A 20,963-nucleotide genomic window follows, 5' to 3' on the forward strand; every position below is an offset into this window, starting at 1 on the left:
ACAGTGCATCGTTTTTGCATCCCCTTTTTTTAGTAAGTTTTACTGAAGAAATGTACGCAATGGGGCACTTAGTAAATCCAGCCTTTATTTTTTTCAGTGTATATGGGGGGGGGGGCCCTCAAACCAGCGTTAGCCCAGGGCCTCACAAAGGCTTAACCCGGCACTGGCTACGAGCATACAACACAATGCACTTCTCTTCTTTCTGCCCCTCGGTTGCGCGCGCAACCAGTTAGTGACGTCGCCGTGCAACCCGTCTATAATAAAACCATTACGTTTGAAAATACACAACGAAAAATATCTACGAAAATAATCCGTCTAATTAATAAAACAAATATATATATATATTTTTTAATATTTATTATTAAGACTCATGACCTGATCTATTACAATATTTACCAAGCGCCACCCTTTTCAGGGCGAACCGTTTATACGAACCGATTCGCTAAAATGAATCGGATCAGTAGCGGGTCGCTGCAGTCGGTCTATTCTTCATTCTCTCTCTCGTTGACTCACTGATGCTCAATGATGGCGGATAGCGCAAGCGAGAGCGATACGGACGGAGCCACCCCTCAGTGCTCAACATCCACCTCAATTCTCATCTCTTCCTTCCGCCTGGAGGAGCTGACGAACCGCCTAGCCTCCTTACAGCAGGAGAACAAAGTCTTAAAGATCGAGCTCGAGACATTTAAACTGAAGTGTAAAGCACTGCAGGAGGAGAACCGAGACCTGCGCAGAGCCAGTGTCACTATAGTGAGTCACTTCACAAGGCGATGCGCAGACCGTACGGCGAATGACGTTAACGTATCGCGAGAGCGAGCCGAGAGTTTAGCTCTAAAATCGCTCTCGCTGTACTTCAACGTCACACGCCGATCGGTTTGCGCATCCCACGTGTAGTCAAACACGCATTTTATTTAACTCTTCTTACGATTCTTTCTTAACTTAGTGAGTATTTACAAATAAATACAGCTGTAATGATGTTTTAGATATTATTTTGTGACCATTTCTGTCACAATTTACTGAAACGATGAGATTAATAACAGATGCGATTCATTCGAGGAGGCTAACGTGCTACAGCTTAGCACTTCCTGTCAGTTATTTTGTAAATTAATATTAATGTATTAGTGTCTTTTCAGTGAATGTGTTAAAGCTTCAGTTGTGTTTTAAGTCTAGTAAACTGACAATAAAAATTAAAGAATTAACATAAGCAGGCCATTCATAGCGAAGTTTATTTTTTAAAATATAACGTTAAACAGATTCTGCGCGTTTAAATAACTGTATAACGTTATTCAGTAATAAATGACTTGCTATATAATATGAATATCTTATGAAAATTATAAGTGGTCAGAGCACAGTTATCCAACATGAAACTTTATCATCATATAATATTGCTGCGTTTAAAGGTGACTCATCTATGATGTGGTTGGTTGCCAAAATTGAATCAGTGCAATAATAATCTGAATGATAGTTGACCTGTTTACAAGTGTTAACTTGCTCAAGTGAAAATTTAATGAACATCAAACATTTTTTCTTGTTTACAGTAACTATTAGACTTTTTTGCTTTCAGTTCCTTGTATGTCACACTTTGGTTAAGGATAAAATGCAAACATAGCATTAATGTGCTTACTCAGTATCTTTTACACCACATATAATTCTTAAATTATTTGCCTTAATTTTTTGCTCTTAAATGTTACAGACCATTGTGCAAACAACAGTCAGCATGAGGCCTGCTTGTCTTTAGATAAACTCAGTTATATTCAAAAATAATTTCTATTGCTTTGCAATAAGCATTTAGAGAGGACACTTTTATAATATAAAGTTGATATGCTTATAATATGTTGAATAGTTGAGCTGTTTGCCCAGACAGCAGATGGACTACAGGCCGAATCCGCGGCGAAGTCGGCAGCTCTGGTGCGGATCCGGCCTGAAGTCGTATGCTGTTTGGGTGAAAATAAACATTAAACAAAATAACATTGCTGTTTTTGGATTTAGCAAGCGAGAGCAGAACAAGAAGAGGAGTTCATCAGTAACACATTATTCAAGAAGATTCAAGCCCTGCAGAAAGAGAAAGAAACGTTAGCAGTTAACTATGAGAAGGAGGAAGAATTTCTTACCAATGAACTCTCACGAAAACTTATGCAGGTAAGTGCAGTACTGCTTTTTTATTGAATACTGGGTTGCCACTTATAATGATGGGAGATTCAACTGAACCAATTGCTTTGAAAAATGATTCACGCCTAGCGGCACCTGCTGGTGACAACATTGTGAAAGCAACAAGATCTCGGTCCAAACATTTTAGGGCTCTTTCACATCTGTAGTTCGGTTCATTTGGTCCGGTCCAAAGGCATAAAATTATACTTTTGGTTCCCTTTCACACCACACTGATTGCTCTGGTCCAAACCAGGGGCATGTTCAAAGTCAAACCGGTGCGCAACGTTTTGCTACTGTTTCCGGATTGAACGACATGTTTCCTGGAAACAGTTTCCAACAGGGTTTGAGATACGTTTTCTCTTGTTTACCGTACTTTCCGGACTATAAGCCGCAGCGGAGTATAAGCCGCATCATTAAAAATGCGTTATTAAGACGAAATAACATATATAAGTCACAGTGGACTATATGTCGCGTTTATTTAGAAAATGGGACTTCATAGGACAAGGAAGACATCAGACCGTTTTTAGGACAGTGAAAACAGCGCTATACAGATAAGTCAATTGTGTGAAAAAAAACTAGTTTTTTACAAGTGAAATATGAACATGTTATATTGCGCACTGTAAACACAATCAAAGCTTCAAAAACACAGAAAGAATGGGACCTTTAAATATTACCAAAAACTGCTAATCCAATAATTTAAAGATCAACGGATTGAAGTAATATATATATTATATATATTTCAAAAACATAGTGTTCAATCAACATGTGAGCAACAGAAATAGCCCAATTTAAACCCAGAAAGTGATGCCTAATCTTAAACATTATTATGTGAGTGTTTTATATAACATCCGAAAGACTTAACTTACTTTGCAGGCTTGACAATAAGCATAGCCCGATGCTCGGGCCAGCTAACAGAACAGACAGAAGACACTTTCCTAACGCCTTTTATAAGGTTTGTGAGCGTACTTTAAAAGGTGCCGTTTTCCTGTGTTTTTGAAGCTATGATTGTGTTTATGGTGCGCAATGTAACATGTTTTCATGTTTTGTGGGTAAAAAACGCAGTATTTTTCACACATTTTAATTATCTCTATACCACTGTTTTCGCTGTCCTAAAACCGGGCTGGTGATCAAAACGTACACAGTTTTCTTTGTTGTTGAATAAGTTGATGCTTCAGTGTTTTATAAATTGAGTAAGAGCGCCACCTAGTGGATAATAGCAGAATTATAGATTACCGTAAAAACTTGTTAGGGAAGCGTCATTGGCAGGTAAGCGTTTTGTCTTAAAGGGGCTGTACGTAAGTTCAGAAATTTCTAACCGTTACTGACACCAGTGGCCGTTATAGAAACTGCAGCCAGTCTCACAATTGAAGTGTGAAACACAATTTTTCTTGATTCTATTTAAATGCACTTACGGTCTAACCATTGATTTTTATATTCGATTGTTAGCTACAACACGAGAAAGCCGAGCTGGAGCAGCACTTGGAACAAGAGCAAGAGTTTCAGGTGAACAAACTGATGAAGAAGATCAAGAAACTGGAGAACGACACCATCACCAAACAGCTGACTCTAGAACAGGTTAACTACAGTGCATTAAATGTTATCGTTTCAGCACATTCAGTAGATTCAGGTTTTTTGCATATATATGAATGCCGATGTCCTTTCAGCTCAGACATGAGAAGATCGACCTGGAAAACACTTTAGAGCAGGAACAAGAGGCTCTGGTGAACCGACTGTGGAAGCGCATGGACAAACTGGAGGCAGAGAAAAGGCCAGTGCTTATCTGTGTTTGCTAGTTGTGTGTTCGGGTTAACGCAGACATATTTCTGATGCCACATTTAAGTGCCCTGCATTTACAGATGAAATGTATTACAGAGCAGGTTTTCAGGAGTGTTAAATCTAAAAGATGACTATCCTCTCCTGTAGGACTCTTCAAGAGAAGCTCGACCAACCTGTCTCAGCCCCGCCGTCTCCCAGGGACATCTCGATGGAGATCGACTCGCCTGAGAACATGATGAGACACATAAGGTGCCTCAAGAGTGAGGTGGAGCGTCTGAAGAAGAGCCTGCGCTCGGCAGAACTTCAACGTAAGATGTCTTCTGTGTCCTTTAATGTTTAAAATCAAACTCAAGTCAAAATGTTTACTTTCCTCATTCATGCTTCAGGTCTTTTTGTGCACAACTGCATCCCGCACAAAGTAAAAAGATCTTTTAAAAGGATCTCTTGACAGAAATCCTATACAGTTTTCATAACTATATTATCAGTGGTGTATAAAGACCTTACATAATGAACTGTATTGTTTTTATTACCTTGGAATGAGTTGTTATTATTTCATACACCGCAGGTCCCCTTACATGAACGTCACCGTCATGTTTCTACAGTAACCCTAAACGGATTAACTGCTCTAAAGAGTGCGTTTCGTCAATACGCTGTCTTAGACGATGACATGTTTGTCCTGTGGCAGCTACCCTAGCTTTTCTATGCATTTCGAAAGGGGGGGTGAGGTGTGGACTGAGCCTTTAGTTGCAAAGTCTTACAGCTAGATGCTGCTAAAAATCTACAAAGTGGACCTTAAAATAAAATGTTCATTAAAATGTAATAATTCAAAACCTTCCAGTAAAAAAAAAACTAATTATAAAGAATAATGATTCAGAGGAGCTCTGTAATGTGTTTTTCAGGCCAATTTTGGGGTTAAGTAACAAATTATGGTATAGTTAAAGGTGCAGTGTGTAAATTTTAGCGCTATCTAGTGGTGAGGTTGCAAATTGCAACCAACAGCTCAGTCCACTGCTCACCCCTCGCTTTTGAAACGCATAGAGAAGCTACCGGATAAACATGTTAATCGTCGGAGACAGCTTAGTAAAAAAAGTTTGTACGTTAAGGGGTTTTGTAGAAACATAGTGGCACAAAATGGCAACTTCCATGTAAGGGGATCCTCTGTGTATGTAGATAAAAAGGTCTCATTCTAAGGTAATAAACACATAACGGTTCATTGTGAAAGGTCTTTATACACCCCTAGTAATATAGTTTTGTATATGATTTAGCATTTCTGTCAAGAGATCCTTCTAAGAAATTACACACTGCACCTTTAATGTCAGGTTAAATTGTTGTTTAGAAAGACATGGTTTTATTTTGCCCGTAGCGCATTAACAATTTTAGAGATATCAGTCTTACCCATTCAAGTAGATGTGGACTTTGATATTATTTTTAATTGGTTGTGTAGTGTTTCTTTAAGTGGCCACAAGATGGCAGTATGTACATTAACTTCAAGATCTTCCTGTCATTCTGATTAAATATATAAAGTACATAAAGTCAACAACACTGCTGTAGACGTGTCAGCTGTTAATGTGACATGATGTTAGTGACGTATAGGGCACAGTGGTTTTAATAATATAAACAGACATTTAAGGCAAATGCAGATATTTATAAAAAGTGTTGTTTTGGTTACTATGGGAGTAGATGGTGACCGTCTCTTCAAGCTTCAAAACAAATAACTCCACTCGTGCCGGATATTTTAAGTGTCCTGAAAGCATACAAAAAAGTTTGGTGAAAAACTAAAATATAATCCATTATTTAATGTAAATCTTGCTTTGTTCTTCTCTTTCAGTGCACATTCTCTGTGTCTGGACTGTTGTTAAGGCACTTTTAAATAATGTGTAAGAAGAAAAAAAGAGTAAATATGACACAAGTTGAGTAGAGTTAATTATTACACCCCTTTGAGGACCTTTTGAAGCTTGAAGGGTTTTCTTGGTACGTTAGGAGTGGATGGTGCCCGAGATGGTCACCATCCACTCCCATAGTAATCAGAAAACCCAAAACAACACTTTCTAAAAACAAATCAGTGTTTGCGTTGTGAAGAACAAATACTGACATTTGAATGTTCAAACAACATGAGGGAGGGTAAGATTTTATTTTTGGTTGAACTATCCCTTCAATGTGTCCTTTGTTTTGGTCACATGGTGGTTTGTGTCACATTGACATCACATTAGGACTGTGTAATTTTTGCACATTTCGATTGAAAAACAAGATAATTAAGGTAATTCGGTTAATGTGCCGCATTCAGTTTCTGTTATTTCGTTTAGTGTTATAAATCCAACGTGTCATGGGCACCTCTCTCTCTCTCTCTCTCTCTCTCTCTCTCTCTCTTTTAAATAACTTGGATTATGATTTTTCCCAAAATAGAGCAGCCCTACATCACATGCATATGACAATGTGATGTTACAGTTCCAATATGACTTTATTATACAGATAAGCTGTACTGATGATTCTGTGTGTGTATTGGATATAGACACAGAGAACAGGGCTCAGTACATAGAAGAAGAGCGGCACATGCGAGAGGAGAACATCCGTCTGCAGAGGAAACTCCAGCGAGAGGTGGAGCGCAGAGAAGCTTTGTGTCGACAGCTTTCAGAGAGTGAATCCAGCTTGGAGATGGACGATGAGAGGTACCACAGCCCCTAAACTCCTTTTACCATCACTTACACATCTACGACTTATAAAGCATTTTATCCACACGTTGTTGGTAGAGTTGGTCTTCTGTGCAGTTGTGTCCATTTCTAGAGGTCAAGCTATACGTCAAGCAAAACTGAAGAGCAGATGGGAGTATATATAATTTCAAATAGTTTCAGGCAAAATGGTGTAGTGTGACCTGAGTTTCCATCAGAGGTGGGACAAAGTCATTGTTATGCAAGTCACAAGTAAGTCTCAAGTCTTTGCTTTCGAGTCCCGAGTCAAGTCGAGTCAAAGATGTAGCAAGTCCCGAGTCGAGTCACAAGTCAAAGCCAACAAGTCTCCCCTATACTGCATTGCATTCGCAAAAGATCAAATTGGCCAAAAGCCGGTCAGTCATTTGTGCGCAATAGGGACGCAGAATGATGCCACCATGGTTGAAAACTCGCTCCACTGGAGAACTAGAAGCAGGCACTGCCAAGACTCGGATGGCTACTTGAAAGAGTGAAGGAAGAGTCTTACTGTTCAGTGCCCAGAACAAAAGGGCATACTGTCCTTCTGCCATGTCAATGTAGTGACTTAAGCTGGGCGTACACGGTGCGAATTCTGACGGTCGGAACGTCGTGAGCTCTCGCACACGACACGAGTGAGTTTATGCGAAAATAATTCGTACGCAGTCACACACGACAAGATTTTACTGTAGGACTTGAGGAATTCTGACGTAAGCAATTTCGCACCTGTGAGTGGCAGAATGTACAAAAAATAAAACAAGAAGAATACGGCAAAGATATTGGCTTTTGTGCAGAAAACTGTTTCTGTTTTTTTGTATTTCTGTTTATGCATTCCGAAATTGCAATATAGGTCTAGTGCTGTGGCGGTGAAGGAATTTCTCTGGCAGTGGTTTTTCTTGCTAGCGCATATGCGGTTTTATCTTCTTAATATATCATGATTATAGTGCCAAGTAAATATCTATATTGGTATTATTAATGTTACATATATTGTTGCTTTTTTATAAATATGACGTTTAAAAACAAATTCAGTTGGCATATTTATTTATTTGTAAATGCAGAATGAGGAGCAATTGAGGTAAAACGCAAGGTAAGATAACGTGACACGTCTTTCCCTTTATGATTAAATTATTTAGACAATACATCTACAGCCAAATATTAATTTGTAAAACGAAAATCATTTAATGTAATATTAAGCACATTATCTAGGCTTGTTTGCATTGTCTAGTGCAAATGTACGCGGACCCTCGGTCAATGCGGGGTCTTGAAGTAAAAGTGACCACGCAGACGCAGCATTTGTGCTCATGTAAATGTACAAAATAAATGCCATACAGAAGGCATTGCATATTAATATATGGCATTTTCTCAGTAGGCCTATGTAAATTAATACATAGCAATACCAATATAGTATGAAAACAAATTAATCATTATTTAAATAAAGTTTCAGAGATAGCCTACATTTTTAGTCATTTAAATATTCTCATCATTTCAGAACAAGCTTAGGCTACCATAACAACGTACATTGGGCTATATCATGTGTTCCTTTGGTCGAAAATATGTAAAAAATATATATATGGGTAAAAAACACCGAACAAAAACGTTTAAGCTCTTGTTAGAGCAGAAGCTCCATAATAATCTGGAAAACGTCGTCTCCGCGTATGATCATCATGTTTAATATAGTCTCTTGTTCATTGACAATTTATTTTGCATTTATTATGAGTAAAAAGTGTAAAACAATAAATGCATATCTTATAGCCTATTAAACATGGACATTCCGTTGCTTTTTATTCTCTGTCACGCCAGCCCTTTTAATATCCATTCATTTATGAAACTGTACTACAGCGACTTTGGCACAGCTTGGATTACACAAAATTGCGACATTCTTTGTCCATCCTATACTGTTTAAACCAGTGGTCTCTGCACGGAGTCTAATAATTTTTATATTTATTTATTACATATTTTAGTTGGCTTATTTAATGTTTAGATTGTAAATAATGATAAACATATTAACAAGTAAAGAAAAATCAACAGTATTACAAAGTAAAACAAAAAAAGTTTTAATATCAAAAAGTAACCCTCGTTTTATAGCTTAATCTACACTCTCTCCTGTTTGCGCACACATCCAAAGCTGTGACCGGACATCACAAAAACACGTATGACAGGTTTTTCAGGCAAAGAAGCTGATCAAGAGGTCGTCACTGAAAGGACCTGTCATATTTGTCATGATGTTCGGTCACCGGAGTGTGTGTGTGCGCGAAACATATAGCCAGCTATAGAGTTGTCGTCCAGATTTGAGGTAGCAGTGCCACATTTGTCTTTCTTCTTCTGTGTTTTGTACATTCTGATTGGTCAACTTCAAGTGCTTTGCCAGATCGTCTCGTTCACCCGCACCAACACTACGAATTTATACCGACAGCTCCCGAACTTTTTTGACATGTTTAAAAATTATCGGGAGGTCGTAAGGTGCTCGTAACCTGCTCGGCTCGGCTCGTAATTCCTCTCACACGGTGCGAGCCGCGACCATACGAGCATGAACGATTTGGTCCCGAGAAAAAAAATCGCATGCGAGCTCCTACGACAACAAAAATCGCACCGTGTACGCCCGCCTTTAGCTGCAGTGGTGTAGTCTAGATTTTTGTAGTGAGTATACTGTGATTTTTCCCTCTCACCCTTATGCTCACTCGTCCCAGCGCGACACCCCATAAGCACCATCACACTTGCAGATGTATACAGTATTGATCTCCATGTAACTGAGAGCATTCTGAAAGTGTACTAATAAACACATAAACTGAATGTTTTATCAACATGTCAGTTCATTATAAGAAAAAAAGACTTTAACAGCCAATGGGTTTACAGCTGGGGAAACTGGACTGATTTTTAGACTAGTTTAGTGTTAATCAACATCTAACTCATGGCCAAAAGTTACTCAACTGTTAATTAGATTGTCGTGCAGGCAGCGCGCGTGCTCTCTGCATGCAGGTTGTGCACATTTTTTTCACAGATGCAGATACAATGAGAGCGGCGCGGCGGTGTGAAAAATTTTTCCCCAGGTTTTTGTGTGAAGTAGCAAGTCTTCTCGAGTCAAAAGGCGCAAGTCCAAGTGAAGTCACGAGTCATTGATGTTAAAGTCCAAGTCGAGTTGCAAGTCTTTGTACATTTTGTCGAGTCGAGTCTGAAGTCATCAAATTCATGACTTGAGTCCGACTCGAGTCCAAGTCACATGACTCGAGTCCACACCTCTGGTTTCCATCTACTTTAACATGCAAAAATTTAGTTCGTTTTTATCTCACTCGGGCTAAAATGTAAAATATACTAATGTAAAACAAAGCATATGTAAACAATATGACCTGTTAACATATCTTAATTTGTGTTACAGTGTTTCATGAATGTTTAAACTGCATCTCTTGCATTGCAGGTACTTTAATGAGATGTCTGCCCAGGGTCTGCGTCCTCGTACCGTATCCAGCCCCATTCCATACAGCCCATCCCCGAGCTCCAGCAGACCCATCTCACCAGGTGCACATTACTACAGTTCCTCCATTGCCCCCTTTCTACCATGGCTGTGACCGGAGCTCAAACCTATTCTTGAACCGCACTGTGCTTTTCCACACAAAACGCTCTGTGCCCTGATCCTGGTTCAAAATCTGCCCTAAAATCTTGCTGGACTTAAACCACGGAACCCAAGATGTCTTTCACTACAGATTGCAGTTTGAAAAGCACCAATTTTTAAAGCATCTTAAACAGTGTTTTATCCCAAATGACAATATTGTTGCATAACTAGCACAAATTGCAGAGAAATATGAACGTGTCATTGAAGCATGGCCATCCAATGTGTTTGTACTAAGATTAAATCATGGTAAAACATTTCAAAGCACACCTGCCAGTGATCAGTCAATAAAATAAATGTTAAATAACAGCTAAAGGAACACTTTAGAGGGCTGTTTCCCGGACAGGGATTAGACTAGTCCTAGACTAAAATAAATGTAAGAGCTGTCCAAACTGAAAACATCTTGTACTGACATATCTTAAAATACATCAGTGCACTTTGTTTTGCCTCAAAATGCTCACAAGTAATGTTTTTAGTGAGGCATGTTTGATAAAACTAGTTATATTTCCTAATAATCTAGTCCTGGCTTAAACTAATCCCTGTCCGGGAAACCACCCCTAGAAGTATAAATATGTTGAAAAATAGCAATTGCATGATGGTTTATTTGCATGCCATGTATTTGTATATATTACGCTGATGTTGCAAAGATGTTTTACAAAAACAAAGTACAAAACAGAAAATACAGGACAAATTGATTCTTATTGAAACACATTACAGTATAAAGTAACGCAAAGTAAAATAACACGTTACAGTATAAAGTAACGCAAAGTAAAATAACACGTTACAGTATAAAGTAACGAAAAGTAAAATAACATGTTACATTATAAAGTAACGCAAAGTAAAGTAACAAATTACATTATAAAGTAACGCAAAGTAAAATAACACGTTACAGTATAAAATAACATGTTACAGTATAAAGTAATGCTAAGTAAAATAACATGTTACCATATAAAGTAACGCAAAGTAATATAACACGTAACGCAAAGTAAAATAACATGTTAAGTATAAAGTAATGTGAATTAAAATAACACATAACGCAAAGTAAAATAACAGTATAAAGTAACGCAAAGTAAAATTAAACATAACAGTATACAGTAACGCAAAGTAAAATAAAAAACGTTACAGTACAAAGTAACGCAAAGTAAAATAACACATGTTACAGTATAAAGTAATGCAAAGTAAAATAAAACGTTACATTATAAAGTAACACAAAGTAAAATAAAACGTAAAGTATAAAATAACATGTTACAGTATAAAGTAATGTGAAGTAAAATAACACATTACATTATAAAGTATGGTGCCACAAAATAAATGTGATTTTTAAGTGAATAAAAAATGAGAACTATATTGTATAGCGGAAGAGCACTTAGTTTGCAGCACTTCAACCTCTGGCACAGTAACATCATCACTCCTGTGAAGATGTTACTGCGCGCTGAGGTCGAAATGCTGCAAACTAAGTGTTCTTCCTCCATGCATTGAAAATAGATAGTTATGTATTAATTTGTCTAAGTTGAGGTAAGAACATAGTAAAATATTAAAAAATGATGGTCAAAAGTGTAGGCCTATTTGTCAGCGTTCCACACTCTGTCTCAGTCGTGCAACATGCAAGTGCAACTGCAACGTGCAACTGCCTGCCAACATGCAAGTGTGAATTTGAATTTCCTTTCGCGACAGTTATAATAACACAAATCACATCACACCCAATAACTCAATCGCTCTTGCTTTTTTCCCCACTCCAACATTTCAATTGTTGCCCACAAAAAGCTGCACAGATATATTTGCTTACCTGAACTCTGAACTAGTTGATGTTAAAAATAACACATTACATTATAAAGTAACGCAAAGTAAAATAAAACGTTACAGTATAAAGTAACGCAAAGTAAAATAAAACGTTACAGAATAAAGTTACACAAAGTAAAATAAAACGTTACAGTATAAAGTAATGCAAAGTAAAATAACACGTAACAATAAAAAGTAAGGCTGTTTGAAGATGTAGGCTGCCTTATGTGTCTTCATGAATAAAATCTAAATCAGCAATTTATTTATCTTAAAAAGCTGTGACACACAAAACCAACATCAAAGAACTTGCGTCAATGAAAGCAGACTGTGGTGTCAAGTGTGTAACTGTCAAGAGTTTCTGCCCTGTGTTCAATATCCAGATTTGAAACCTGAGATTTGGCACTGTAAAAAACTTAAAATAAAACACCTGCAAAAATGAAAATAAAATGCAAAGAAAGCACTTTGGTTTCCTTTTTAGTATTAAAAACACATGGATCCAGATCACAGTAAGAATTGTGGCAGCCACTGTGTTTATAAAAGAAATAAATATTAAGAAGACATTCTTGGTAGGCCTTGTTTTCCTTAAACCTATCTGAATTGTGATTCTGTGTAGCTCTTTGTAGTCCTTATGTCTTTGGCTTACCCCTTCACATTTTCTTACTGTGGCATCAATTTTTACGAGTGTGGCTATCAGTAAATGAACATCTATACCAGTATCCGTGTATATGTAAGGGATAATGTAGAGGCAGCCGGTAGTTATTGGGAAATAAGCCCCGACAGTGTGATCAGGACCCGATGCGAAGCGGAGGGTCTTGTATCACACTGAAGGGGCTTATTTCCCAATAACTACCGGCTGCCTCTACATTATCCCGCTTATTACACGGCTACTTGCCACATAAGAAAAAAAACTGGACATGAATATGAATTTGAACATTTTATTGGCATATTTGTTTTAAATTAACATTGTTATCCTTCCGCGAAACTTTGCACAGATGCATAAAATGATCGTAATAAGATCCGCTGCTTTATACTTGTCTGTCTCCATTTTTTCTCTTTTAGCCAGTCTTTGAGAAGTTTTAATCCCCATTCTGTATTTTTGTGTGTGTTGGCTTCGTAGCTGTCATGCTCTATTTTGTCAAGTTCAGTCTCAGTAAGCTGTCTGTGTCTTGTCGTGATTGTCCAGTGTTTGTCACAAGATGGCGCCAAACAGACAGTAATCTTTATTGATCTTTATTGGCGCGGAGCGATTTTACTCGTGTAAGTAGTCCGGCTATGCGTTATTAATTTGGAGCGGTTATTATTTGAAAAGAACGAACCTGCAAATGTCTCAACTGACCAATCAGAATCAAGCATTCCAGAGAGCCGTGTAATAAGTACTACTACCACACTGACCGTGGTGTGTCTGTTATGTTCTGCAGGGTTGTCATATGCAGGTCACACAATGGGCTTCACCCCTCCATCGACGTTGACTCGAGCAGGAATGTCTTATTACAACACACCCGGCCTGCACATCCACGTGGGAGCTTCGCACGGCATCACAGTGAGTTTCCTTGACCTCTCTTCTCTCTCCACAAACTCACAAACACCTCTTCTGTCAACACTAATGTCATGGCTTTGACTTTCAGTGATAATGCATGCTGATAAATGTACACCTCATGTGTGCTGAATGTTGTAATCAGAGTTGTATAGTACTTAAGTATGTTTACTTTCTACAAAAAGTTAATTTTCAATTATTCGTATTTCTTTGGAAAACAAACATTCCAAAACATATCATAATTTTTACTCCACTACATTTCATAATTTCAAGTTTTAGGTTTATATTTAATATTAAGTACATTAAACATCTAGTAATTTTTTTTACTTTTACTTAAGTAAAAAAAAATTTCCGTACTTTTACTCAAGAAAGTAAAAGTACACAATTTTTATGTAATTAGGCATTAAATCAATTTTAATATGCAATATATAATGAATACACAGTATGATTCCATGCTTTAGAATGTAGTGAAAATTTTTTAGTAAAGAAATGTAAATTTTTTCCCAAGACAAACACTCTGATAAAGCACAGATGCTTGGAAAATGTAACTAAAATACTTAAGTGTTATACACCTCTGGTTGTAATGCACAACCCAGCATAAACACTATACGTCCTAAACATACAGTGACAATATGGAGTGAAATCAAATCTGCAGAAAGCGCTGAAGATGTAACACTCATACATTTAACACAATAGCACCTTATCTTTACTTTATCAGATTATAAATGCTACAGTGTTTATATCTCCGCACTTGCTCACACAGAGACCTTCACCAAGAAGAAGCAACAGTCCGGACAAATTCAAGCGCCCCACACCCCCACCTTCCCCCAACACGCAGGCTGGTGTGCAGCCGCCGCCTCCCCCACCACCACCGGTGCATCCAGCATCATCGCAGGCAGCTGCGCAGTCCTCGCAGCCGTAGAGTTAAAAACTCACACCTGAGAGATCATAAAGTTTTGTGTCATCTTCATATAGTTTTGTGTTTGGATGCATTGATTGGCCTCCATTTGATGTGATGCAACTCTGAGGAACTGAACATCTTCAGTATATCATTTCTGAATTTAGCAAGTGCTTTTCAATTGCATGGACATCTGTTTGTGTCAAGTGTAAAATCTATAGTGAATGCTTGGTCATAAACGGACAAAAGATGCAATGGCGGACCACAGTGCCACATAGGACTTGTGTGACATTACAAAAAAGCCACAGATAAGCTTCAGTTCAGAGCAGCTCGTAGATAAAGAGAAACTTTTCAGTGCCACAAGGTTTAAAAGAGAAACCTTTTTCAATCGGACAGCCTTATTATACTGCAATATACATGATTATAGTTACATGTCTGAATCATAAACAGCTATTCAGAGAGATAGATGGCAACTGCAATGCTTAAAGGATTGGTCCGTTTTCTTAAAAAAAATCCAGATGGTTTGCTCACCACCATGTCATCCAGGGTGTTGATGTCTTTCTTTGTTCGGTCGAGAAGAAATTGTGTTTTTTGAGGAAAAACATTCCAGGATTTTTATCGTTTTAATGGACGTTAATGGACCCCAACACTTATTCGTTTTAATGCAGTTTGAGATTGCGGTTTCAAAGGACTCAGGCGAGGCATAGGGGTCTTATCTGGCGAGGAGATTGTCATTTTTGGCGGGAATAGTGGAAAATGTGTACTTTTAAACCACAACTTCTTGTCTTCCACCGGACAGCACAACCTCACGCAATACATCATCACGTCAAGAGGTCGCGGATGACGTATGCGAAACTACGCCCCAGTGTTTACGAGTGTGGAGAAAGAGGACCGTTACGACGTTGTTGTATGTCCAATGATACTAATTAATGTCTTTTTGTCATTTAATTGTGTAAAATGGTCTGCAAATGTGCGTTTCATATATCTGTAACACGTGACCTTTCCACGGCATTGCGCAATTACGTGAGGTCGCGCTGGGGCGTCACATCAACGGAGATAGACGAGAAGTTGTGGTTTAAAAGTGCATATTTTTTCTTTTTCTTGCCAAAAATGACAATCGCTTCGCTAGATGAGACCCTTATGCCTCGTTTGGGATCGTTTAGAGTCCTTGGAACAACAATTTTAAACTGCATTGGGACTGTTAAAGGTTGGGGTCCATTAAAGTCCATTAAAATCAGAAAAGTCCTGGAACATTTTCCTCAAAAAACATAATTTCTTCTCGACTGAAAAAAGAAAGAGATCAACACTTTGGGTGACATGGTGGTGAGTAAATTATCTGGTTTTTTTTTTTAGTAAATGGACTAATCCTTTAACATTAGAGGAGAAATCTTATTAAAAATGCAGGTCATATTTCACCTCAAATATTGAGTGACAAATAAAAGAAAAAAAAATCCTTAAAGTAAGCTCTGTTTCCTTAAAAGATGTTTTCCTTTGATGTTGGGATAAAATATGACATGCCATGTTTGAGGTTCGACTTTAACCCTAGTATGCCTGTCAGTGGTATGAGACTTCTCTAAGGTCCTCCTGATGGCTCCTAAAATGCTTTTGTATTTCAGCAAACAATTTAGACATCATGAAAAAAAGAGTATATTCAAATAAAACATGCAGTTGCTGTTTTTGTACAGCGAGGTTCTTTTTAAGTATTTCAAAGCGTTTCCACCACTATGTATTTGTGGTTTTCTTTAAGACCTGTGTGTCATTGATGACTGCAGTTTTCAATCATTTTGGGATTCGCTTCAGGTTACCAAGTATATCTTTGCAAGAAGCACTTATTGTATATTAGTTAAATAATTTATTGCAAATCAGTTTAGATCAAAGTTAACCCATTGTGTATTTTTGTTACTAAGCAGTAGTGTGGCACAGTTTGGATCATGTTGGCCGCTGTTAGTGTATGTAGGCCATGTTTATAACAACCAGCATAAAGGGCTGACATTTATACTACAGGGTGTGTCTGTAAAAAAGTATTTTATTTTCTTTACAGTGTGCTTTTCAAGAGCATAAATCATTGTTTATTCACTTGAGAATGAGGAATATTTTGAATGTTTACCCGTTTGCTTGGCACTGTAAATATGTGTTTGATTGATTACCTTTGCCATTATTTGTTCCAGTATTTGTTGCTTTGTTCAGAGCCGCACCTGACTGCTGACAAATGAATGTAATGTGCTGTCATTTTAAAGCCATCAGACACATTTAAGCCTTAATTCACTGTTGCATTGCTTAATGTGAACGTTATGTAGCAGCTTATCCTCACATCAGACTATTAAAAGCCTTAAAGTTTCACGTTATCACAATCGACTCCATTACATGTGTTAGTGCACTTTGCTAGTTTTGTGATGAACACAGTTTATCCGTGCAAATCATCTTTAATTAAAATCTGATAATGTATTTTTTGCTCTGAAGCTGTGCTTTTTATCTGATGAAATCTGTTTTTGACGGTTTGGATCAGTTAACACCTCCCCTTAAACTGTCAATCTGATGCCAGCTACACAGAGGCGGACAGAGTACACAGCTTCAGTACTTGAGTAAGAGTACAGTTACCCCTTGCTAAATTTTACTCAAGTAAAAGTAAAAGTACTACAGTCAGATGTCTACTTAAGTAAAAGTACAAAAGTACTTGTTTTTAAAAGTACTTGAGTATCAAGAGTACAAGAGTACATTTTCTAAATGTTGCATTACTACTGCCACAGTGCACGTTGAACCATGTGAGATGATTGACAGCTGTACAGCAAATGATAGAGCTCTGAGGTCAAATCTGACACAAATCAGGAAGAGGAGACACAAATCGCTCCATTCACTGTTTGAGCTCTTCAGATCGCATAATTCAGTGGAAAATTAATAGAAATGTTATTCTGTAAGACTAAATATTTTACTAACATGTGATAATTAATCATTATTTCCCCAAATATGCTCACCATTGTACTAATAGCCCTGGCGGATTCTGTATATTTTATCTATTTGAACACAAATAAACCGGAGAAGACGAGAATAAATGTTTTACGGATGATGATTTCTATTCAAAATAACGAGCGTTACAGATTCATTATTATGGACTCCTGGCATAAATTAAGAAATTAATGTTACTGCAAACCAGTTTAATCATAAACAGTGGTCAAATGTCGAAGCTGGAGTCTTAAACCTGTCTTGTGATGCTGAGTTTGTCCAGATCAAGTAAGAGTGTGATGTTTTGACGAGTAATTCATTTTGAACAACAATAATCCGGGCTCACCAGTGATTCCTGCCGCTGAAGTTTTGTTTTGGTAAACACAGCAAACACTTGAAAAGAAAACTATCATTAACTTGTTCAGAAAATTTTAAATAGTCTGGCGAGGTGGGGCCACGGGTTGACACATTCCCAAAATGGACCTGCTGTGTCTTCATCCATTGTTTCGTGAGTGGTTTCGTCTCTTATCTAAATCTGACCATGGTGACTTTGGCGGAAAGCTGAAGGTGATTGCTGATAGGCTGTCCAAATCAGTTGCGCCGGCACAATCCAATCACATTTAAGAGAGGGAAACAACAAATTGAGGGTTTCTGAGATTTTTATTTTTTCCTTTTTTAAGAAAAAGTAACAGGTACTTACGGTTATGGATAGAAATGTAGTGGAGTAAAGAGTAAAATATTTGCCTCACGAATGTACTTGAGTAAAGTCATGAGCAGTGTTGGGGCTAGTTACTCAAAAAAGTAATATATTACGTATTACATATTACTCTCAAAAATAGTAATGCCTTACTTTACTTTATTATCCCTGGAGAAAGTAACTAGTTACATTACTGGTTATATTACTAGTTACATTTTTTTTTCTGGACAAGAATGTTTATTTGGGCAACCACGGCCAAGAAAATCAGTAGCGCCTCACTGCAGAACACGACATCCAGGGGGCGGGGTTGGATTCAGATCCAGGGGCGGAGCTGGATCCAGATCCAGAGATCCCATTGGACGACAGTTTTACCACAAGACACGTCATACACGTGTTGCTGCGTTACCATTTCCGCATTAACTCGTAACGTAATTAAGTTATTCTTTTGACATTAAAACGAACTTTACTTATGACTACAATAAAAGTAGTGCCTTTAGGGTGAAATGTAATTTTTTTGTTATAATGTTTTGGATTAAAACATTTCGGGTAAGCCTACTACGAGTAATCTTACCACATGCAGTTTAAGACCTATGAATGGATACAGTATAAATATGCATAATTATTAAAATATATAGGCTATGGCATGTTATTTAGAAATTAATAAATTGAATGTTTATCGTTTATAGACGTTTTAACGCGTCTTTGCTTACAGCCAATAGGAAACAGGTTTCCCTCATAGATGGTTTACTTTTTTATTTGCTAATAAAAGATCTCAAATGCATTTGTTTTTATATTTACTCGTATAGGAATAGCTTTGTAATAAGTTGGATAATGTACAAATAAATCCCTTCAGTGATTTCACATTGTCAGGAACGTGTCCTTCCCGTTACACCTAACTGTGATACTTTCTAAATTATGAATCTTTCTTGACTATATTATTAATCAAACGTACACTTAAACTGATAAGAGCAAACGTTGGCGACCACAGGTTGCAACTTATTGCGGGCTGCAACAACGCAAATATACTGGTTCATTTGGCGGAACAAAGTATATAAAGTGGGAGGAGTTGGATCTAGATCCAACCCCGCCCCCTGGATGTTGTGTTCCGCAGTGAGAACCATCTCAAGAAAATGCTGGCTTCCTTACCCGCTACCGGACGCGGGGCACAGCGTTCGGAGACACATTAAAGAGTGTGCACTTCACCGTCAAGTTATTTTCCTTCCGTTGAACATAATAAAATATTACTGAATCTCCACCTGTCGAAACTAGCTTTCTGTTGCTGGGAACCTTCCTCTGAAAAAGAGCTTGCCATTGTTGACGCTTCCATTTTCCCGAAATGTCTTTGAGTGTGCCGCTGCCGCTCTGTGCTGCTGGCTGCCGGGTGTCGACCAATCGGTGATGGTAAATGATACCTTGTGCCAAACTTAGACCAATCACTGTTCCATTCACGCCCTCCTCCCCTTCCCTTTTGTTCTCTGTGTTTTGTGCCTTGTGTGATGAAGGTCCTACTGGCGAATGTAACTCAAGTAACTAGCTCGGGAAAACTGTAATAATATTACCATTTTCAGACGGGTAATGCCTTACACTACTAGTTACTGAAAAAAGTAATATTATTACAGTAACTAGTTACTTTGTAACTAGTTACACCCAACACTGGTCATGAGTACTCCAAAAAAATGATACTCGAGTAAAGTACAGATCCCTCAAAATTGTACTTAAGTACTGTACTCAAGTAAATGTACTCCGTTACTGTCCGGCTCTGCAGCTACATAAATAAAACTCATACTTTTCTAGTTAGTGTCATATTTGGAAATACACGAGAGTACTTAAGTAAAGTCAATCAAAAGTTCTGGTTTAAAATCACAGAGTAACTGAATTAAATACCTATTGCTATATAGTATGTCGGAATCCAGTATGAATACATACTCGATCCCCCATGTTTTCATTGTCATGTGGCCTGTATGTTATTTAACCTGAGCTCCTAAGCTCACGTGCATGGCTTTTTGAGATCGTGTAGTCGGGTCTGTCTGATGCATACTGAGATATCTCACCAGATGCATGAGGCCATCCGGGTATTTCGGACATACTGATTTTCACCCATTAAAGTAGATTTTATTTTAAATTTTACATTTTGTAAACATAGTACTTAGATTTACGGTTGTTTTGCAAAACACTGTAAAAAAGTTTTGTCAAATCAGCATTCAGTATATTTTTATGCTACTTAAAAAAATTAAGTTAAACATGTTCAACTTGTTTTTATAAGTTATGTCAACAAAACTTAAAAAAGTATGTATAATTAACTTGCAAAACTAAGTTTTAACTTCAGTGCAGTGTAGTCTGTAATATAAAGACCTGCACAGCCTAAAAAATCTACATGGTGTTTCTGCTTGGTACAAGTTGTGCAACGTATGCATTGCAGGATCTGAATGTGTACATAGCTGGGAAATCCAAGTATTGTTAACTGAAACTACATAGGTAAACATTGATGAAACAACAATGGTCAGGCATAAGGCATGCTAAAATTAACATGTAGGAGATGGCTACAACGTTCAGGGGAACTGTACTGTATATATGCATAGAGTTTCTGTATAGACTGACTCGGCTTTGTATCTCTGATAATAAAGTTTGTCTTTTAGCAACATAACCCACTGCTTTGAGAATTATTCTTCATAGTCACTGCAAAAACCACAACATGTGGGACCACCAGGCTTGGGAACACTTGGTCGGATGTAACCATGGCTGGTATGGTCAGTGGTGAGACCAGCTTCATTACCATACAAGCTTGGGGTGTATAGGTGCACCCAATAAGGTTTAGTTTGATTGACATCGTACTGAAAAGTTGGCATATTATCCACAATCAGTCTGAGAGTCCTGTTGTAGCACCAGTGAAAGTGGCTAGAAATAGG

The 20,963-nt window shown here is 37.7% G+C and overlaps 1 protein-coding gene across 1 annotated transcript; it reads left to right on the plus strand.

The window, feature by feature from the left end:
- Positions 1–470: 470 nt before the first annotated feature.
- ccdc6b (coiled-coil domain containing 6b) lies at positions 471–14,985 on the plus strand. The gene is made up of 9 exons (XM_055176456.2): positions 471–750; positions 1,990–2,139; positions 3,595–3,723; positions 3,813–3,916; positions 4,072–4,232; positions 6,434–6,590; positions 10,018–10,118; positions 13,407–13,528; positions 14,286–14,985. Exons 1-9 carry the CDS (start codon positions 523–525, stop codon positions 14,442–14,444), a joined length of 1,311 nt encoding a protein of 436 aa, XP_055032431.1. The 5' UTR covers positions 471–522; the 3' UTR covers positions 14,445–14,985.
- Positions 14,986–20,963: the final 5,978 nt, after the last annotated feature.

This window comes from Misgurnus anguillicaudatus, chromosome 4 (genome assembly GCF_027580225.2).
Source record: "Misgurnus anguillicaudatus chromosome 4, ASM2758022v2, whole genome shotgun sequence".
In the NCBI taxonomy this organism is placed as follows: Eukaryota; Metazoa; Chordata; class Actinopteri; order Cypriniformes; family Cobitidae; genus Misgurnus; species Misgurnus anguillicaudatus.